Consider the following 23923-nt stretch of genomic DNA (forward strand, 5'->3'; position numbering starts at 1 on the left):
AATTATTAAATAGTAAAACATTAATATTTAAGAAGTAAAGTTATATTGAGTACTACTGCAGTGCCTTCGGGTATACCTCATTTTTTGTTTGCCCATTACATGCTTAAATGTATACATTTTTTGGTGTACCTACCCGAGAACACGCGACATATAACCGACCGTGGGAGAAGCATGGATTTTAAACACGCGTTGAGTTCATCTGCTGGTCTCCCTCGTGGAATAACTGGTAATGTTTGACTAAAATCTACAGCGAGTAAAACGACATTACCTCTATTTTTTTTTTTTACGATCTCTGAGATCTTGCTTTTTTCGGTTTAAGGCTTCATAAGCTCTTTTATGTTTATGTTTTATGGTGTACTTATCCCAAACCATCATCTTTGAATGTTGCAAGACTTTCGCCTTGTATGTAGATCGGGGTAATTACATTCATTGCATTCCTAGTCTGAATCACAATCTGATTGTATGGGTGGTTACCTGGCAGGTAACGCTTATGCTTGGTCATCAAGTCGTCTAACATCCGCCACGTGTCCTCTTTTAATTGCGAGAAGCAGATATATATAGCCAAATTCTCGTGCTTCGTTGCGGCGAAGTACTGCTTTTAATTTTTTATTAAGAAGAAAAGAAAACCTTTTTAAACGGATTGAAAATATACCAATAACAATTTGTTAAGGATCTGTTTTTTTGTGAACCTCCCTTTTCACAGCTGTCGCGCTATGGCGTGTGTTTCGTTTATTTGACAGTATGTAGATCGTGGTAATTACATTCATGGCATTCGTTTTCTGAATCACAATCTGATTGTATGGATGGTTACCTGCCAGGTTACGCTTGTGGTTGGTCAGCAAGTCGCCTTACGTCCGCCACGTGGTCTCTTTCTGTTCCCAGAAGCTGATCATAGAATGGTTTTAATAGTTTACTTTCAAATAATGCAAAGAGTATGCGACACGTGTTTCTCCCTAATTCTGGGCTCATCAGGCATACACACTCACTGCATCCCCTCTCGGGAATCGAATCTCTATCGTCAGCGCCAGAGTTGAAGCCCCTAACGTTGCGGTCAGCAAGTCGGCTAACATCCGCCATGTGCCATCTTTCAGTTGCGAGAAGCAGATCATAGAATGGTTGAAATTGTTTACTTTCAATTTATGCAAAGAGTACGCAACACGTGTTTCGCCCTAATTCTGTGCTCTTCATGCGTACACACTCATTGCATCCCCTCTCGGGAATCGAATCTTGAACGTCAGCGCCAGAGGTGAAGCCCCTAACGTTGCGCTACGGCGTGTGGTTCGTTTATACCTCGTGTCTTCTCATTAAACTTTTATCTCGCGAATATGTTATTGCAATCCACAACGGGAGCGTTTCTATAAACTTAATTTAAACTTACGTTTTACACCGTGCTTTGTTTCCCTTATGAAGATGCTTGTATGCTTCACTCGCTCGCTTCTTATTGTTTCGCTCCCTTCTCAATTGTTTAATGAATTTTTTGTTCTTCACTGTTTGCGGCTCTTCCTTCATTTCTCCCTACTGCGTTCACAGTATTTTCACGTGATTACGTGGGAGGCGTGATGACGTCACACTCAACTCTGCCTCCCACGGCCATCGAGCTGCCGTCCATTACAGTATATTGTCAAAAAAGAGGTTCCAGTTATGACCATTACTCGTTGAATTTCGAAATGAAACCTGCCTAACTTTTGTAAGTAAGCTGTAAGGAATCAGCCTGCCAAATTTCAGCCTTCCACCTACACGGGAAGTTGGAGAATTAGTGATGAGTGAGTGAGTGAGTGAGTGAGTGAGTGAGTGAGTGAGTGAGTGAGTGAGTGAGTGAGTGAGTGAGTGAGTGAGTCAGTCAGTCAGTCAGTGAGGGCTTTGCCTTTTATTAATTAGTATAGATCAATAATACATTGTTTAAATTGTAACTAACTCCTGCTTGCCTTTTACTACACCTAATTGAACTAAGGTTATAGATGTAGAAGGGAAGGTGGGGAGAAGTTATATACTATAATACCTTAGAAACAGTGGTAAGTCTGTGAGATTTGGGGCATTCTGACAAAGGCTACATATTAATAATACAAAAGAGGAAAGTAGAGCAATATAATACTCTACCAAGACAAAACACACGGCAAACGCTTCAGAGCCTTTCCTGTACGGACCTCACGGTTCAGAAACAGTTTCATCCCAAGAACTATAAACGCACTCAATCGGTCGATCAAGTGATCCTTTTAGAACTGTTTGTACTTATTAGTACAATCACCTCACTGTAAACTTGCACTACAGTTATAATATTGTACAACCTGAGCCAATTTATAAAGCGCATATTTACATATAATGACGATATCATTTTTAAGATGAAATGTAGCAAAATATGTTTATTATATTATACAGAAAAAACTTTAACTTCATTTACATAATCTATATTGTTAATAATTGAACATGTGAGGACACTGTGTCGCTGCACTAGCAAGGATCTGGCGCTCCTTTCACGGATTGTTCCTGCCTCACACTGTATTCTTGCTGAGGCTGGTGTGACACTGTAAGGATAGAATAATTAAACATGTACTACGAAGATATTTCAGTGTTCCTTAAAAGTTTTGAAGAATCGACGTTCTAAGCTTACAGATGGCTTAATGTCTATTACAGAGCTGATTGTGTGGTTATTGGGTATTTGGAGAAAGAAACGTAAGGACAGGAATTGGAGTTTAGTACGTTTGAAAGAGACAATACTGCTGCAATAAAGTATTTCATCGAAGGTCGTGCACGCTGAAGCAAGCATCTTCCGTGAGACATGAACAATCACTGTGCCACCGTGTTCCCATGTTTAATAAAATGCCTTAACTCCTATCATCATGAAAATTATATCACGTATACATCTCAGTATTTTAATTATTCAGAGAGCTGTAATATTATGAATGTAATAGATTCTGTGTCCTGTCGGAGGAAGAGAAAGCCTGTTTAAGAAGCACGTAGTGCACATAGAGCACATAGAAGATCAAATACAAAACAAACCATTTAACGTGCTATATTAGTTACGATGGGATTTGAGAAACTAGCAAATAAAACGATTTTAAGATTAAGTTTATGTGTTCTACTTTAATGAAAAAATAAACTATGTGATTAAAGTGGAAATTTCGAGATTAAAGTTAACATTTCGTGCTTTTTTCTCCAACTGTGTGCCTATTTTTTTTTTCTCTGTACCCTAATAAGCTTTCATATGACACTCGAGACGGTGGGCTACTACTCGCCTTTTCATGGTGACTTTGATATCTGACAACTTCTTTTTTATTTCGGGCACTGTGCAACTTTGCAAACTTGAGCTTTCGAGTTTCTCTGACACTCTATGTCACTTGATCAACTTCCTTTTGTTTTTATACCACTGTTTAAACCAACAAGTAGCATGTTTTTCCTTGCATCCACTTGGTATTCACTGAAATTCTTCTATTTTCCCCCGTGATTTTGCCATTGTCTTTACACAGAACGCTGAGCTTAAAGGCTATTTATATTGATTTGCATATTCAAAGAAGCGTAATTCCGGCAAAAGTTGGGGAGTGGCAGCAGGCACATGCACGTGCGTTACTTTTCACGCTGACTGGGATTTATGGAGCAGAAGAATGTGGAAGTTGGCGAACACACAGATTTATGCATGTGGGTTTTTTTGTGCGTACACACATTTCCGCTTTTGTCCTTATGCCATGTTTTAGTGTGAATTTACACACCCCGTTATGCATGAGGCCCCAGGACAGTGAGGAAATGGAGCCTGGATACTAAAATGACTCTGAATGACTGTTTCCAAACAACATGGAGATGAATATTGAGGAACTCAGTCATTGCATCACAGACTATTGACTTTAGTGATGACACTGTGGTACCCTCAAAGACAGTGTGTTGCTCTCCAAACAACAAGTCCTGAATTAATAAGGAACTAAATAGACTCCTGAATGCGATACAGAGGGCATTCAAAGCTACCGACAAAGAGGCTCTTACAAGTAAAGCAAGCGCTGAAGAAAAAGCTGAGAAAAGGAAAGGAAGCGTACAAAGTAAGGTAGACAATAAAATCACTCAGATTAACATGAAAGATGTCTGGAATGGACTAGGCATAATTACTAAACTCGAGCAATTCAGGGTGCTAGAAGGGATATGGACATAGCTAACATACTGAACAAATTTTTAAATATATTTTTCCTCTCACTGCCACCTTCTTCCAATGACCAGTGCCCCAGGACCATCCCTGCAACATCAAAAACTCCTAACTTTGCAACTGGAATGGCCAGTGATGAGTCCACCTTTGACCATCAGTATGGGCTGTCCATAACTCAAGACCAAGTGAGGAGACAACTGAGAAAGCTACACATAGAAAAAAGACACAGAAGTCAGTCCTTATGTTCTTAAGACCTGTGCTGACGAACTTTGTGGTATCCTCTGTCACCTATTCAGTCTGTCACTAATGCTCCAGAAAATGCCACCACCGTGAAAAACATCCTGCATTGTTCCTGATCTAAAGAAGACAGGCATCTCTTCACCTAATGACTACAGACCGCTGACACGTGTCATCTCATATTAAGACAACCTTTGGGTGGCTAGTCCTGGACTACAGGAGTACTCTTGTGTTAGACCAACTAGACCCACTGCAGTTTGCCAATTGGACAAAGATTGGAGTGGAGGATGCAATTATCTATCTGCTCCACAAGACAAAGCTGACAGCACTGTAAGGATTAGGCTTTTTTACTGATACAGATGTGGGCAACACTGAAGCAACACAAGGAACAGTCCTGTCTCCTCTTCTCTTCACTGTGTATACTGCAGACTATAAATATAACACCCAGTCATGTCACATGCAGAAATTCACAGATGCTTCTGTGCTTATGGGGATGAGTTAGACTATAGGAGTCATTTGGAGAACTGTGTTTCTTGGTGCAGAAAAAACTGCCTGTTATTTAACATCAGAAAAACCAGTAAACTAATTAGGGACTTCTGCTGCAACAATTAACCTTCACAACCACTCTATTCAGAAAGAGGATGTGGAGTTGGTACATTATTACAAGTACTTGGGGGCCCACAACTCTGTGATGGCCAGTGCGATTTTCATCACTGTGGTTTGCTAGGATGGCTACATCACTTCAAGAGAGGCCCAATGAATCAACAAACTCTTTAAAAAGCAGACTCAATTATGAGACGCACTCTGGAGCCCCTGGAGAAAGCAGCTAAGATGAGAATGAAAACAAAACCAAGTGCCATTATAAACAATGCTACACATCCTGTTTCTGACACATTAACACTGAGCACTTTCATCCAACAAATTATTCAGCTGAAGTGTGTCAAGAAATGCTACTGATGCTTCAATATACCAATGGCAATACACCTGCCTAATGCCTCACTGTGACTCTAACTGCCTAGTCAAAAGTTTACTTTCTTTTTAATCAATTTGGCATCTGTTCAGACCAAACTGTGTGTGCATATGTGTACTTATGCATTTATTGAGCTTCTGTTTAGAGCCAAATTGGAGGACAAGTTCTATATATACTCTAAAGGTAAGCTATTTTATATATCGCTTTGAAATAAAACTTTGTAAAGCAGAGGGTTACATCTTTATGTTAAATAAACTTACTTTGTAAAAAGTTAATAATGAGGTGGGAAAAATGCTAAAGCAAATTTACCGTTCTGTTGAAGAATATTTCCTTATTTGGCCCCTGATAAACTCCACTGTAAACAGTTGAGGATTTTCTTGGTCACAAACTAAAGCAAACACCTGACAAAAATAAGGACAAAAAAGACACATATAATATTTTAGAAATAATCTATAAAAACACATTTCTTCTAATCAAACAAAGCTGGCATTAATGGAAAATCAAGAAAATCCTCTGCATATAATAAAACGTTCTTTCATGAAGGCAGTTTTAGCAAGATAATTTTATCAGAAGAAATCCCATGGTCTAAGTGACTAATGAAAAGAGATGAGCATCAGACTCAGACTTTAAGGGAAGTGAAGACCCTCACAGGTAATACATGAATGAAAAATATTTACTGCAAGATTCTATGCCTAGTTCACACTTACTTAAACCGATTAATAAGTGACTACAAAAAATGTTTACTTTCTAGGTACTACTTATCATATTACAATGACTTATCATTTCACTCGACTGATTTATTAATAATGTATTCAAAACATAATATATATTTCAATATTATATATTAAAACTTAAAAATTGGAAATTAAGCATGAAATTTCAAATTCCTCCAATTATCTTTATGCTCCTAAACTGGATGTCACTGTATGATAACTGCAGGATTTTCTATCCTGCTCTCTAATTTGGCTGCATCCTGACATCAACTCTAGGAACAGCACTTTCTGGTTAAAGCTTATTAAAACTTTAAACTTATTTAAACTTTCTGTTTAAAGCTTATTAGCTTCTATTGCCATACAAAAGCATAGGAATTTCTAAAGTGAAAAAGAGAATTTTAAAGCATTGAATTTAATCTGAGAATCAAACTGTGCTGTGTTTTCAAACAAAAATGATTTTTAAACATATAACTGCAATATTATGTAATTAAACATAAAACACAAATAAGTAAAAGAAAACAGTCACACATACTACCTAGAATCCAAACACATTCTAAACATTTCAGACAATTTCAACTACTTAAAATTAACAATTCTAGCTATAATAATAAACTGACATTCTTTTACTATACCAAAAATGTAAAGATAGGAAATATTCAGAAAGGCAGAACACACCCTCTGTTTAAATGAAGAATTTAACCCTGCTAAATATAGTCTACAATGACATTTGACAAGCTTAAGTGATTTACTATAAGACTATCACAATAGAAATGAATAAAAGACAAAATTAAAAAGGATCTATAAATTTCTAAAAGTAATTTTCCCTGCTCAGTGTTGTAAACAGCCAAAACCAATACTGCCTATATCAAGTAAATAAGTAAAACCCAGCATTATTTCTTTACAAGACACATTCATATAGATCTTCACAATTACCTTTACTCACTACAAAATGGGACTATGGGAGAAAGTAGACAGCTCGTGCAGGGGATCCAGATTTATTTAGCCAGGTATTTAAACTAACGTTACAAGCAATATATATTTACTTGGTTGAACCAACTACTACAGTGTCATGTGTGGAAGGTAAATGATATTTTCTGGACAGTAAAAAATTAAGATTCCTGATTAAATGAAAGAGTCTGAGAATAATAATAATACATTTTATTTATATAGTGCCATTCCCATGCTCAAGCAACTTCACAGAGTTTAAGAAAGAACGGCAGGGTATACAGTATATAGCATTGTACTAAACCAAATAAATAAAAAAAGAAGAGTAAGATAGTAATTCAGAGAAAAGCCTAACAGACAACATAATTGATGGTCTAGCGCACACACACACACACACAAAGGTTACATGAGCATCTTCACAAAGAGGTAAACTGAAAGAAGGGTAATAAAGTCAGGTAGAGCTAAAAACCTTCCTGAACAGATGAGTTTTGGGTTGTTTTTTAAAAGAATTCATGGGAGTCAGCTGATCTAATTAATTTCGGTAGGTCATTCCAGAATCTGGGCGCTATACAGCTGAAGGCCCTATCGCCCATGGAGTGTAGATTAGTGTGGGGTACAACAAGATTGCCAGAATCAGAGGATCTTAGTGGGCGGACAGGCACATAGTGATGGAGAAGGTCACTGATGTAGTTTGCTGCAAGGTCGCTTAAGGCTTTGTAGGTTATTAATAGAATTTTATATTCAATTCTGTAAGACACAGGGTGCCAGTGAAGGCGAAGCAGGATGGGTGTTATGTGCTCGCTGCTGCTGGTCTGTGTAAGGACTCCTGCAGCCGAGTTTTGAACAAGCTGGAGTTGTGATATATTATAAATCCCGGCTGAAGACTCACTACTTCAGTTTAGCATATCCTGACTAGAGCTGCTGATTAACTGTACAGACTGCATCTCTGTTGTTAGTCATTAGCACTAAAACATAAGTAACATGATAGTTATAATTGGATACTAACCTTACCTATTCTGTTTCTCTTTTCAGTACTCAAATGTGGCACTTGGTGCCACAGCCCACCTGTCAAGTTGTTTTGCCACCCTAAGGTAAAGTCATCCCTGATGGAGGATCAAAGGAATTGTGGGAAGGAGGGGTCCTTTCATCGGATTGGCTGGCCCAGCGCTGTTTCAGCCATGGAATGGCCAAATGGGGGAGGAAGCTTGATGGATGAGTTCTCCAGGACTCTAAATATATCCAAATCTTCTTATGTGATATCATCTACTGTTAAATTCTGCTCCGTACTTCTAAAATTTTTTATTTTTATACTGTATTGAGGATTTGTTCTGTTCTGTGTATTGTACTGTATTGTATTGACCCCCCTTCTTTTGACACCCACTTGCACGCCCAACATACCTGGAAAGGGGTCTCTCTTTGAACTGCCTTTCCCAAGGTTTCTTCCATTTTTCCCTACAAGGTTTTTTTTTTGGGGGGAGTTTTTCCTTGTCTTTTTAGAGAGTCAAGGCTGGGGGGCTGTCAAGAGGCAGGGTCTGTTAAAGCCCATTGCGGCACTTCTTGTGTGATTTTGGTCTATACAAAAATAAATTGTATTGTATTGTATTGTATATAAGATTAGACGGGGCACCTGCCAGTAGGGAATTACAATAATCGATGCGGGATGTGATAAAAGCATGGACAAGTTTCTCAGCGTTAGAAAAGGAGAGGAATGAGCGAACACAGGATATGTTACAGAAGTGAAAGTAAGAAAGTTTCTTAATGTGAGCGAAATAAGAAAGAGAGGAATCAAAAATGACACCAAGCATTCTTTGCAGTAGAGGCAGGTCTGATGAGATCACCGCCAAGATTGACTGGGAAGGAGCTATTTTATTAAGTTGCACTTTAGTCCTAATTTGCAGGAGTTCAGTTTTGTTGCAGTTTAATTTTAAAGAGTTCTGCTCCATCCAGATTTTAATTTCACTGAGGCAAGTTGTGAGCTGAGAAAGCTCTGATGAAGTTCCACTTTTAACATTGAAATAGAGCCGAGTATCATCTGCATAAAAATGATAACCCAGTCCAAAGCTACGAATAATATGGCCAAGGGGAAGTATATAAAAACAGAAAAGCAGAGGACCGAGGACAGACCCCTTAGGAACTCCTTGTATGACTGGCGCTGTGCTGGACCTGCTGTTGCCAAGACTAACAAACTCTTGCCTATCAGTCAGATAGGACTTGAACCACTGGAGGGCAGTGCCAGAGATACCCAGCATGTTCTCCATTCTGGACAGTAGAATGTCATGTCTGACAGTGTCAAATGCTGCACTGAGGTCTAACAGAATTAATACACTGGTTTGTCCAGAGTCTGCTGCCATTAGCAAATCATTGGTTACCCGTAGCAGAGCAGTTTCACAGCTATACTGTACTCTGAAACCAGACTGAAAGGGTTCCATCCAATTATTAGAAGTAGTTGGTGAGTTGGGAAGCTACAACACGCTCAAGAACTTTTGACAGAAAAGGTAAGTGGGAAATAGGCCGAAAATTGTTAAGATTGTCAGAATCAAGACCAGACTTTTTTTTTTTTTTTAACATTGAGGTTACAGAAGCGATTTTAAAAGTGTGCGGTACAAAGCCAGTGTTAAGGGATGAGTTTATTATTGTTGTAATAGTCGGGATTATGGAATGAAGGCAGGATTTAAGAAATGTGGTGGGGTCCAGTACACTAGTAGTTGGCCTCATCTTATAAAGCAGGTCATTAACAAAAGTAGATGTGACTGGTGAGAACTTAGAGAAGGAGCTGGATTTATTGGGAAAACAGGGAAAGATATAAACAGATGATGTATTTGTGTTAGTTGAATTATTTAGATCTTTAATTTTGTTACGAAAAAAGTGGAGGAATTTCTCACAGACTTCAGTAGAAGAGGTAGTTGGGACAGATACAGGTTGAAGTAATTTATTTAACTACAGAGAACAAAACCCTTGGATTGTCATGGCCACTTTCTATTATTCTGCCATAATGGGTGTTCTTGGCAGCAGTTAGTGCTTCTCTGCAAGCTCTTTGGTGGTCAGATAAAGCCTAGATGTGCATGGTGAGGCCGGACTTATGTGACATTCTCTCAAGACGTAGGCCAGCTGCTTTCATAGATCACAATTCTGAATTATACCATGGAGCTGAACGCTTAAAGGAAACCTCCTTATGTTTTAAAGGAGCTGTTTTATCTAATGCTGAATGAAGGGCTGTGTTATAGTGGTCAACAAGACTAACTAGAGTTGATGGAATAGATGAAGACAGTAAAAGATCAGAAACGGATCCAGCAAGAACAGAGGGACAGATATTTTTTGGGTTTCTGCAAGATGGCATCCTTCAACATCTGCAGTAAGATGCTGCAGATGTTCTATCAGATGGTTGTGGCGAGTGCCCTCTTCTACGCAGTGGTGTGCTGGGGAGGCAGCATTAAGAAGAAGGATGCCTCACGCCTGGACAAACTGGTGAGGAAGGCAGGCTCTATTGTTGGCATAGAGCTGGACGGTTTGACATCCGTAGCAGAGCAACGGGCACTCAGCAGGCTCCTATCAATTATGGAGAATCCACTACATCCATTAAACAGTGTCATCTCCAGACACAGGAGCAGTTTCAGCGACAGACTGCTGTCACTGTCCTGCTCCACTGACAGACTGAAAAGATCATTCCTCCCCCAAACTATGCGACTCTTCAATTCCACCAGAGGGGGTAAACGTTGAACATTATTCAAGTTATTGTCTGTTTTTTTACCTGCATTTTTTATTACTCTTTAATTTAATATTTTTTGCTGCTGGAATATGTGAATTTCCCCCTGGGATTAATAAAGTATCTATCTATCTATCTATCTATCTATCTATCTATCTATCTATCTATCTATCTATCTATCTATCTATCTATCTATTTACAGGTAAGAGGAGGGAGAGGTAATGAGACAGTGAAAAGTACTGCTTTATGGTCAGAGAGTCCCAAATCACTGCTGCAAGTGTTGGCAACAGATAATTCAGCTGTTACAGATCAGGTCCAGTATATGATCACCACAGTGGGTGGGTAAATCAACATGTTGTGTCAAGTCAAAACAGTCCAGTAAGGATAGGAATTCATTTCTCAGTTTACATGTAGTAATGTCAATATGGATGTTGAAATCGCCAAGAAGAATGACTCTCTGGGAAAAGGAACTTAAGTGGGTTAATAGTTCAGTCAGATGAGATAAGAAGGATGAATTGTATTTTGGAGGATGATAAAGAACAATGAGCAAGACAGGACCTGATTCCATTATTAGTTTAAGAGCCAGACACTCAAAAGACAATGGACAATCAATTGGGATTCTTTTGATGTTTAATTCCATTCTGACAATTACTGCAAGTCCTCTGCTTTGTCTTGACCTACGAGGCTCTGTGAGGAAAGCGTAACCAGGTGGTGTCACCTTCGTGAGAGACGTAAATTCTTTTGGTTTTTGCCAGGTCTCCGTTAAGCACAACATATCAAGTTTGGTATCAATGATGAATTCTGACAGCACCAATGCTTTGTCATTAAGAGATCTCGAATTAAACAATGCAATATTAGTTGATGAGACTTCTTTTTGCACAGAGCCGTGACCGGACTTTATTTTCACATACTGAAAATTTGGCATACTGACACTTCTATTTCCAGGGCCATGAGTAGGATGGCATATTCCTGAGCAAATGCTGCCTTTGATCTTTTCATTCGCAGCCCGGTGGTGGTGGCGACCTGACCCACAATGTACATATTTCGGGAGCAGCAAAATACCAGTGTCTTTTAGGATATTCCAGTCAGTCCATTTGCTTTGGACAAATTGTTTAAAATGAAGGAGTTTGTCACGAGAGTGTTTTAGCATGATACTGAGCAATACTTATCTGATAGCAGTGGAGAAGCAGCACAGCACAGCGGAGCCGGCGAGACGGGCGGGTGCGGTGGAGCAGATGAGCAGCGATAGCAAAGCAGCAAAAAGGATAGCAGGAGGAGGTAGCAGGATTTGGAGGTTCCAACATACAGCCACAAACAAGTAATGCTGGGTATTACAGGTGTGATCACCCCAGAGCCATAAGCCAGCTGGGTATGAACATCAGATCGGTTCATAGTCATAAAGCACAATAAAATGAATCAAGAACAGACCAGCATAGCAACTATAATCAAGGAAACAAACATCCCAGGCTCCTAGATCGCCAAGGTACAAAGAAATATTCGTAGATCTCATCCCGTGATCCACAGATTCAGTTGTTCCCAGTTAAGGTAAAGTCCATAAAGTCCGTAAAAATTAAACCAAATCCATAGAATTCGAGTCAGCTGCATCCACGAACTATACGTACAATAAAGAGAATAAAACAAGCATAAAAACTGCAGGATTAAAGTGACTTTTGCGAAAAGTGTTGTTAACAGGGAAGAGCAGCAACAGCATGTGTGCGCCAGCGTCCCCTCCTCTGTCAGAATGGGCCAAACATCAGGATCTGTTGAGCAGTTACATGTTATACTGGGCATGAATTTTATACAGTCAGTCATATGAAAAAGTTTGGGAACCCTTCTCAGCCTGCATAATAATTTACTCTACTTTCAACAAAAAAGATAACAGTGGTATGTCTTTCATTTCCTAGGAACATCTGAGTACTGGGGTATTTTCCGAACAAAGATTTTTAGTGAAGCAGTATTTAGTTGTATAGAAATTAAATCAAAAATGTGGGTACCCTTGTAATTTTGCTGAGTTGAATGCATGTAACTACTCAATACTAATTACTTGCAACACCAAATTGGTTGGATTAGCTTGTTAAGCCTTAAACTTCATAGCCAGGTGTGTCCAATCATGAGAAAAGGTATTTAAGGTGGTTAATTACAAGTTGTGCTTCCCTCTGACTCTCCTCTGAAAAGTGACAGCATGGGATCCTCAAAGCAACACTCAACATTCACAAAGATGAGGAGGTTAGGTTAATGCATGAATCCAAATGGCCCCTGTGCATGACTGTCTCCTGTATTGTACCCAATGCCACTAGGGTAATATCATGAACGAGATATTCCCAAAGTGCAATGTCCCAAAAAATCCCAAAAATGCCCACTAGAGGGGGGGAAAACTATTAAACCCTGGCAAGTTACAAAGAGGGCATCAAAGAATATTTATATGTAAAAAGGTTTATTTTAACAAGATGTTCTGGTAAACAAAAATAAGCTCAGAGGAGCACAAAAACACAGAATGCAATAACTTTAAAATAAGCAATCATAAACCCACAAACTACACAAAGAATGGTTGAAAGACAGAGAAAAAGCGGTCAAAAATCTAGTAATCACAAAAATGATTAAAACAAATAAACACAGGGGAGCTCATCGACCACTTTGGGCATTCAGTGAACCACAAGGGACTGTGGGGTTTCTTCAAGACTTTATAGATCTGAGGACAGTCCCTTGCAGTGATGGGCAGGTGGTCTCGCCACTTGGGGGGACCACCAACAAATCACATGGTGTATAAAAAAAGATACTTTGACATAAAGAACATGAGCATGAACAACACCGAAAAGTAAAAAATGAACACAACAAACAAAAGAGACAGGTGAACCCCAACTTGGGGTGACCCTGGCAGAAACACAAGAGGTAGACTTTGGCCACACACAACATTGAATTTGATAATGTACTTATAAGTGAAACATTTTTTCCTTAAGAAATGAACTCTAAACGTAACTCTTACTCAAGTAAGAGCAGCATTATGCATAAATTAATTTTAAAGTCATTACACAAATAATTATTATTTAAATAAAAGCATTTATATGCATTAATATAAATAGACACTACAAATTACCAAGGCTAGAGATAACAACTACTCATATTATACTGTACCCAGTAGTATGTTGGAATGGCTGAGATGTATGCAGGCATTTCTTTTCATGTAAATTTATTTTTGGCTTTTAGCTCCGTACTGAATGGTTCAAAAGAAATTCTGATGAAGTAAAAAGCACAATTGCTCACATGATGTTCTTATACATTTATACTGTTTAATTCTAATCCACCCATGTGCTACATTGTAATGGATTAAGTTAACTCTAATTATACAAGTCATGTGAGATTGAAACTGCTTGAAAACTTTACACTGACTCTTTAATGTCTACATTGATTTTAAAGATTTCTTTGCAATGAATAAATTACAAATCAGTAAGACATAGTCCTTACTTAAGCAGTAACATGATACCTGTTGTTTGTTTAGCTTTACTTCATGTTCATTTACTGTTGATATATTTTGATTTCTTTAAAAACCCAATCAACATTGAGTGACCATTTATTAGTCTCACTTGACTCTTCTAAGCAATCAGCTACTTAGTCAGTGACAACAGTTGTGCAGATTGCATACTATTAAAGCAGATTGGCAGATACAATGGATTTTGTGCAAGTGTGGACTAAAGATAGAAAGTGGAAAGAATAAAGATTGAAATGCATGGAAGCATGGTATAGTAGTCGGCACCAGCATGATTGTAATAGGACCAGCATACCTGCTGGTGTTTTCACTCTTGACATATAACATGTGTTCTGAGAATAGATCAAAATCCATAATGATTTCCAGGGGCCCCCATATCCTACAGTGCCTGTGGTAGAGGAATGTCAGTTAAGCTTGTAAAGATGCCCATGTATTCATTAGAGGTATGACATACAGAGATACCGAACAGGAAGGGTTAGTGATATTAAATTTCAGTTCTGATAATATTTTGACAAAGAAGCCCTTGGTGAACAACAACAGCCTTTCTGAGTTCCAAACTGAATCTGCAAGGACTCAGAGAAATGGAGGGTCTTATATCCCAGGCAATATATAGGCTGCATGCATGACTCACAGCAACTCTCTGGGTAAGTTCTAGAGTGTTAGCATGAGTTACACTCTTAAATCAGATACAGTCAAATGAAAAAGTTTGGGAACCCCTGTCAGCCTACATAATAATTTACTCTACTTTCAACAAAAAAGATAACAGTGGTATGTTTTTTATTTCCTGGGAACATCTGAGTACTGGGTTGTTTTCCGAACAAAGATTTTTAGTGAAGCAGTATTTAGTTGTATAGAAATTAAATCAAAAATGTGGGTACCCTTGTAATTTTGCTGATTTGAATGCATGTAACTACTCAATACTAATTACTTGCAACACCAAATTGGTTGGATTAGCTTGTTAAGCCTTAAACTTCATAGCCAGGTGTGTCCAATCATGAGAAAAGGTATTTAAGGTGGTTAATTACAAGTTGTGCTTCCCTCTGACTCTCCTCTGAAAAGTGACAGCATGGGATCCTCAAAGCAACACTCAAAAGATCTGAAAACAAAGATTGTTCAGTATCATCGTTTAGAGGAAGGCTACAAAAAGCTCTCAGAGGTTTAAACTGTCAGTTTCAACTATAAGGAATGTAATCAGGAAATGGAAGGCCACAGGCACAGTTGCTGTTAAACCCAGGTCTGGCAGGCCAAGAAAAATACAGGAGCGCCATATGCGCAGGATTGTGAGAATGATTATAGACAACCCACAGATCACCTCCAAAGACCTGCAAGAACATTTGCTGCAGATGGTGTATCTGTACATTGTTCTACAATTCAGTGCAATTTGCACAAAGAACATCTGTATGGCAGGGTGATGAGAAAGAAGCCCTTTCTGCACTCACGCCACAAACAGAGTTGCTTGTTGTATGCAAATGCTCATTCAGACAAGCAAGATTCATTTTGGAACAAAGTGCTTTGGACTGATGAGACAAAAATTGAGTTATTTGGTCATAACAAAAACCGCTTTGCATGGCGGAAGAAGAACGCCGCATTCCAAGAAAAACACCTGCTACCTATTGTCAAATTTGGTGGAGGTTCCATCATGCTGTGGGGATGTGTGGCTAGTTTAGGGACTGGGGCACTTGTTAAAGTCGAGGGTCACATGAATTTAACCAATATCAACAAATTCTTCAGGATAATGTTCAAGCATCAGTCACAAAGTTGAAGTTACGCAGGGGTTGGATATTCCAACAAGACAATGACCCAAAACACAGTTCGAAATCTACACAGGCATTCATGCAGAGGGAGAAGTACAATGTTCTGGAATGGCCGTCACAGTCCCCTGACTTGAATATCATCGAAAATCTATGGGATGATTTGAAGCAGGCTGTCCATGTTCGGCAACCATCCAATTTAACTGAACTGGAGAGATTTTGCATGGAAGGATGGTCAAAAATACCTCCATCCAGAATCTCATCAAAGGCTATAGGAGGCATCTAGAGCCTGTTATATTTGCAAAAGGAGGCTCAACTAAGTATTGGTGTAATATCTCTGTTGGGGAGCCCAAATTTATGTACCTGTCTAATTTTGTTATGATGCATATTGCATATTTTCTGTTAATCCAATAAACTTCATTGTCACTGCTGAAATACTACTGTTTCCATAAGGCATGGCATATATTAAAAGGAAGTTGCTACTTTGAAAGCTCAGCCAATGATAAACAAAAATCCAAAGAATTAAGAGAGGTTCCCAAACTTTTTCACATGACTGTACACCTGAGAGGGCTTAAAATTTGGACTAATATCTTAAGAAAAAAAAAATCCACTCAACTCTAGGGGTCACCTTCATGCTCAGGGATATAATGCATTAATTAGCATTGCTAGGATTCCAGAATACAGTGATATAAACTAAGCTATCACCTATTATGGTAGTAATGTGAATTTCCCCTTGGGATTAATAAAGTATCTATCTATCTATCCATCCATCTATCTAATTCTATACTGGACACCAGAAGCTTGAGAATTATTTACAAATAAAGGAGGAAGCCCTTTGAGAAATGATCAGTAATGTCTCCAAATTTTATTAATACTGTATTGCAAAGAGAGGTACTGAAATTAAGGAGGCCTTATGAAAATTTGGATAGATCTTTGGGAATGACTAAAGCAAAGTCAGTCTCACAGGTACACTACAATAACACTCACCACATTTGAAAATCCTACCAAAATGGTGATAAAGATGTTTTAATCAAAAGTAGTTTAACACTGTCTTCAAAACAGAATGTCTTTGACATAACAAAAAAGGCAATTTACAGAATTCTTATTCTATTTTAGTAAACCTTACATTTTGATATAAGGCAATTCTAAATAACTCATGTGAAACTAGAGTTATCGATGTTACTAAAATAATTCCAAAATGCCAAATACATTTACAAATGTAGCTGCCTTTAAACTACTTACCTCACCAAATGGTTTTAGCGTTACAATGTTGTATGTTGCTGGATCTCGTTCTACTAAACAGGTTTCAGTAAGGGCCAATGTCCTCTTAACTGGCTCCTAATAATAATAATAATAATAATAATAAGATGGATAACAAAATAGAGTACAAAATGACTTATGGCACTGTTTTTACATTAAACTTTCAATATAAAAGCTCTCAGCAGATTAAAAAAAATAAAATGAAAATTTAGAATCTTGTGGACTCTTAATATCTCTTACGTTTTTCCTCTTCATGTTGTTTACATTGTAATTGCCTTTAACTTCATCTTAACTTTTAATGTGAAATGGTTTTATATAGTTGCTCTATAACACAACCTTTTCCCAATAGTGACATAAAGCACCTAATGTGAGTACTATTAGGCAACTAATAAGGCTTAGCAAGAAATTACTACAATATCAGTTGTATTTTTTTTCTGGAAATGTGATATCAAAATGTAGTACAGGTAGCTCTTGCTCAAAGTACTAATGTCTGATGTGAATGACCGTTGGTGTATACATGAGAATGTCTTACAAAGGAATGTCATTATGTCCAGGGATAAGCCATTATCTTTCATAATCTTGCTTCGGACAATGCAGAATACGAAAATGAGTGAATGAATAAATGAATGAATGAAAAACAAACATGTGCAAAACTAGACCCTTTCCACTATCCACTACATAACCATCTAACAGTTTGCTGACATACTCTGTGCATAAAGAGATAAAACTGACATGGCAAGAGCATGAACACGTTCTCAATAAAAAAAATTTAAAAAAACTGAGAAAAATTTTAAAAAGCCACCCAAAATGTTGGTGTAAAAACATAAATTACACTACCTGTTTATAGGGAGAAAATATTTATAGCCAACAGATATGCTGGTTAAAACCCATAGATTAGATTGTAGATAAAGTTGGAAGTACAAGATATGATAAAGTAAAGCTATTATTTAGATGTAATTTATTTTAATTGCTACTTTGGATTTAATTCTGCAGAGACAAAAACTGGAAATTCCACCTAAAGTCTTAGTGAAGTTTCAGTTTATTCAGTGAAACAAATCATTACGATTTTCTAATTAATTTATCTGGCATCTTTAACTTAAATGTAAAAGTGGGCTGTAAAGAGTTTAGAAATGACTAAACTAATAAAAATGATCTCCACTTACTTGAATAAAAACAACAAAAAAACAAAGTTTTTAATTTGTATTGAAATTTTGTACTTTCAAAAAGGTCAAACAGGTCCTCCAACTTACAGGGAAAACTTGGAAGTGGCAGGATTGGCACTCTAGCTACCGTACAAAACCTCACACTGTTCCATTCCATTAGAACTAGTGTGGTGCTGAGGTGTCACCCGTTGCAAGGCTGTGCTCGTTTCCTAATTTGGGATCCGGAGGTGGTTTGTCATGTGGTGGATGTGGCAATGCTCTGTATCATTGCATGCTGCCAACTTCCTCCTACTCCAAAAAGTCACAAGTGGACTCTAGTAAAATCTTTTTTTTTTTTTTTTTTTTTTTTTTAATGTATAGTACCAGCTTACCGAGTGCCTTGGAGAGATTTTCTGCACAACAAATTCTGCAAGAGAGGTGACAGAGTCATCTGTGCTGTATTTCCCTAGTCGGAAGTTCACAAACTGCTCAAATCCTATGTTGTCTTTGCGAACACGTAATGTGATGCCTATGTAGTTCCCAGCATGCTCAATTGCACTTTTGATTATGTCATCCCTTTGTTCTGATGCAAAAAGATGCTGAAAAAGCAAGAAATTACACTTTGTTAAAACAAGTTTAAGTTAGACTTTAAACTGCAAAACAGTGCTTAGGATTAAAAAAGTAAAATTTCCTTAATTAAAAGAAAAAAGAAAAGTTATATACACAAACTACTTACTATATAGATTTAATTTATATTGTTTTTTTTTTTCAATTTCATTTTATTTTTGCATGGAGCTTTTACTAATTATAGGCTTGGAGTACAATGCATCAAAAGCAAATTGTTACACCGTACATAATTTAATTAAATGAACATACAGACTGCATTAAACTTGCACCACAGCAGAGCATTTTCAGCTTGATAAACATCATAAGTATATGTTAGAATGTGTGAAAAGAACATTAATTCCTTTCTATATTACTAAATTAATTCACAATTTATGTATTCTTGGTGTTCACTAGCCTATGACCACAATGAAATATGGCTGTGACACACAGAAACCTGGAATTCTGTCACAGGTGTACAGATAATCTTCACAACAGTACTATTGAAGAAATTCAATGCATTAAATATACTTCAGCTGATAGCTGACCAGGACAGACTCGTGGAATAATGAGAAAAATTGCATTTTTCCTGTCCATTAGCTGCTAAACCCTGCAGCCCCGTTCAACTCCTCACCTCTTCTGACACCCCCACCAGCAAAGGAATTATCCTAATTAGGCATTCTTATGTATTTTTATACAAGCTTCACTGTGCATTTTCTGAATAATTAACAAAAAATGAATACATATTTTACTTTTGTAAAAAATATAAAACTATAAAAAATATTTATAATAAAATAGTTTTAAGTGACACAATTTTATTAAAAAATACACTAAAAAGTTAAAAAAATTTTCTTGTACTGAGATTTTGTTGGTCATATGTGATTAAAAATAAAACCATGGGGTGCTCATAAAATAATTTATTTAATTCAAATAAAATGCATAGATTCATTAAAGTGAAATTTCTAAGCAGCTTAACTATGGAAAGAAAATGACACGTTATATAAAAGGTTTTTTAAGGAATGAATTGGTTTGGTAAAAGTGGGTAAAAAAACTGATTACTAAATTTGAACAAGACAAACACAGAGGGCATGTTGAATAAAATCGTGTAATATTAATAATAACAAGATTAGCTCTAAAACAAAATGCAATATAGGTATTAAAACATTACATATGTTTAATGTAAAACAAAACTTGACCGTTCCACTCGCCTTGCACGTTTGTCTAAACACTTTTGTTTGTTTCAAACTCCATCTTGCAAGCTAAAAGGCACAGTGCAAACTTATGAATCTTATTAGACATCTGTTGCGACACACTGTGACGATGTGGTTCTATTCCATGCTCCCATTCAGCTTCTGGGAGCTCTGAACCCGACACCGTCGGTAATGTCACCAATGAGCTAGACAGTGAGGCACAACAAAGCAAAGGGATGGTGCAAAAAGTGTAAAAGTAAAAAACAGCAAACAAAAACAGTGTTCAAATAAATAAGTGCAGTGTCTCAAAATAAGTTATTAAATAAATAATCCATAAAACAAGTGAACTGGTGAAGGTTAAAATCCAATAAATAGAAAACTCCTTTTTAAAACGAGGTTAAAATAATGGCTGGAAGCTGTCCCTTTAAAAACAAATCAGCCCGGTGCCTTTCTTCTACTGGTGACTGGTGACTCCCCTGCTTCTACCATCCAGGCAATGCACCAGGGGAGTCACCCTAGTTGCAGCTGACCTGCTCTGTCTGCTGGTCTGGAGGCTTCCCGATCCCTGGTTTTGGTTCTGCTCTCCCCAGACTGAGACTTTGGTTCCCCAGCAACCAGGATACTCACGCTGGGGAATCCACCTCCCAAGCCTCCCAAGGCAAGCCATCCTTCTTCCAGTCACTCCTGCTCCCCAACTACATGCTCAACAGAAGCGACCACTACAGACTGTTCCCGGGGTGCCAGCGAAACACCCCACAAGAGATCAGTGTCCAGCTGCCTATCTCTCCACAGAGAGCACATTTGCTCACGCACGCACAGGCTTCTCCTTGCTGCTTCCTTCCTTCTTCTACACCTAACCTCCATACGTCTTTTCTTTTTCTTTTTTTTTTCTTTTTCTAGCCGCATCGCGCTTCTATTTATTACAGGGATGTGGATCAGTTGTGGCAATTAGCAGCTCCCGGCACCAATTACAGATGTGGACGACTCCTCACCTGTGCACTTAAGTGAGGACCATCAGCATCACACATCACCCGGGAACTACTCCTGCTACACATACCACACCCCTCGCTAAGCCGCGAGTGCAGCAATTATTTATTTTAAAAAATGCTCTTTTTGACATGAGCTGTGGACCCGCTACACCACAGACACCTTAAAATGATTCCAGACATTAGTAAAATTTTACAGAATAGCATAATCAGAATATATACAATGCAATATGCATGTGCACCAACCTGCCATAAACAATGGGAGAGAAGGGCAAAAATTATACTCTTTATTATGTAGATAATAATCCAGAAATAATAATTAAAGTAACAATTCTCAAATTGGCGTATAATAGGAGACACAGACGTGGCAAAGTAAGATTAAACAGGACTGGAATTGTAGACTTTAAATGCACTGCTAAAGACTGATTTTATATGCATCTTTCAAATGGGCTTACATTAAAATTTGTGTTAAAACTCCACAAATGTTGTTCTCTGTTTTTCTGCATCAGTGCATCCAGAAAGTATTCACAGCGCATCACTTTTTCCACATTTTCTTATGTTACAGCCTTATTCCAAAATGGATTAAATTCATTTTTTTCCTCCGAATTCTACACACAACACCCCATAATGACAATGTGAAAAAAGTTTACTTGAGATTTTTGCAAATTTATTAAAAATAAAAAAATTGAGAAAGCACATGTACATTAAGTATTCACAGCCTTTGCCATGAAGCTCAAAATTGAGCTCAGGTGCATCCTGTTTCCCCTGATCATCCTTGAGATGTTTCTGCAGCTTAATTGGAGTCCACCTGTGGTAAATTCAGTTGACTGGACAAGATTTGGAAAGGCACACACCTGTCTATATAAGGTCCCACAGTTGACAGTTCATGTCAGAGCACAAACCAAGCATGAAGTCAAAGGAAATGTCTGTAGACCTCCGAGACAGGATTGTCTCAAGGCACATATCTGGGGAAGGTTACAGAAAAATTTCTGCTGCTTTGAAGGTCCCAATGAGCACAGTGGCCTCCATCATCCGTAAGTGGAAGAAGTTTGAAACCACCAGGACTCTTCCTAGAGCTGACCGGCCATCTAAACTGAGCGATCGGGGGAGAAGGGCCTTAGTCAGGGAGGTGACCAAGAACCCGGTGGTCACTCTGTCAGAGCTCCAGAGGTCCTCTGTGGAGAGAGGAGAACCTTCCAGAAGGACAGCCATCTCTGCAGCAATCCACCAATCAGGCCTGTATGGTAGAGTGGCCAGACGGAAGCCACTCCTTAGTAAAAGGCACATGGCAGCCCGCCTGGAGTTTGCCAAAAGGCACCTGAAGGACTCTCAGACCATGAGGAAGAAAATTCTCTGGTCTGATGAGACAAAGATTGAACTCTTTGGTGTGAATGCCAGGCGTCACGTTTGGAGGAAACCTGGCACCATCCCTACAGTGAAGCATGGTGGTGGCAGCATCATGCTGTGGGGATGTTTTTCAGCAGCAGGAACTGGGGGACTAGTCAGGATAAAGGGAAAGATGACTGCAGCAATGTACAGAGACATCCTGGATGAAAACCTGCTCCAGAGCGCTCTTGACCTCAGACTGGGGCAACGGCTCATCTTTCAGCAGGACAACGACCCTAAGCACACAGCTAAGATATCAAAGAAGTGGCTTCAGGACAACTCTGTGAATGTCCTTGAGTGGCCCAGCCAGAGCCCAGACTTGAATCCGATTGAACATCTCTGGAGAGATCTTAAAATGGCTGTGCACCGACGCTTCCCATCCAACCTGATGGAGCTTGAGAGGTGCTGCAAAGAGGAATGGGTGAAACTGGCCAAGGATAGGTGTGCCAAGCTTGTGGCATCATATTCAAAAAGACTTGAGGCTGTAATTGCTGCCAAAGGTGCATCGACAAAGTATTGAGCAAAGGCTGTGAATACTTATGTACATGTGATTTCTCAGTTTTTTTTATTTTTAATAAATTTATAAAGTAAACTTTTTTCACGTTGTCATTATGGGGTGTTGTGTGCAGAATTCTGAGGAAAAAAATGAATTTAATCCATTTTGGAATAAGGCTGTAACATAACAAAATGTGGAAAAAGTGATGCGCTGTGAATACTTTCTGGATGCACTGTACGTATATATATATATATATATATATATATATATATATATATATATGCATATTGTCACACACGTGCGCATGGGAGGCAGCTAAATGGCTGAGAAAGGATAATTTTACTCCGGACCAGGGGATGGCAGTGTGCAATAATCCTCTCTTTTTCCTCTTCAGACCAAACATGGGAAATTCTGTCTAGGCTCGACAATATCACTTCCTGTTCTGGACCCAATAACAGCACTTCCGGTGCATGCCCGGACAATGTCATTTCCCCTGCCTGGCTTTATACCACAATGTTTTGTCTGCCTGCCGGTTGTGTTTTTGGACTAAATTTTGTTAAAATCTTTTTTTTTTTTTTTTTTTTTTAAACCCTTCGCTTTTGGCAGCCTACTTCAAATATACAAGTGGCTACCACCAAACCTTATTTTTTCAGTATTGTTTGAATCATTTCACAGTGGTGTAGTCGGCAGGATAGGTGACTCCATGAGGAACTGGGAGCAGGACCTGAAACTAAAATCCAGCCCTTCAGGGTCCAGTTAGGAAAAACCTTTGGAAAAGGTGGGGGAGACCTAGGTCAGCAGGCGAGGAAACTATTGCAGTGGAAGTTTGACCCAGAGCAGCCAACCCACCCTCAGGCATTCAGCCTATGGGGTAAATAAGGTGCTGGCTAAGGCCAGACATAAACAATGCCCAACAGGTAGTGGAACAACT

At 38.4% G+C, this 23923-nt stretch overlaps 1 protein-coding gene across 2 annotated transcripts in view; it reads right to left on the reverse strand.

Annotated features, from left to right (window-relative positions):
- Positions 1–23923, reverse strand: part of LOC114653624 (dnaJ homolog subfamily C member 13) — a 331290-nt gene that overhangs the window by 211122 nt on the left and 96245 nt on the right. For both annotated transcript variants that reach the window (XM_051929216.1, XM_028804037.2), the window contains exons 7-9: positions 18724–18930; positions 17172–17267; positions 5643–5734 (exon numbers count right to left, since the gene is read on the reverse strand). In XM_051929216.1, coding sequence (XP_051785176.1) covers positions 5643–5734; positions 17172–17267; positions 18724–18930 — 395 coding nt within the window. The remainder of the gene's footprint in view (positions 1–5642; positions 5735–17171; positions 17268–18723; positions 18931–23923) is intronic.

This window comes from Erpetoichthys calabaricus, chromosome 6, assembly GCF_900747795.2.
Source record: "Erpetoichthys calabaricus chromosome 6, fErpCal1.3, whole genome shotgun sequence".
Classification (NCBI taxonomy): Eukaryota; Metazoa; Chordata; class Cladistia; order Polypteriformes; family Polypteridae; genus Erpetoichthys; species Erpetoichthys calabaricus.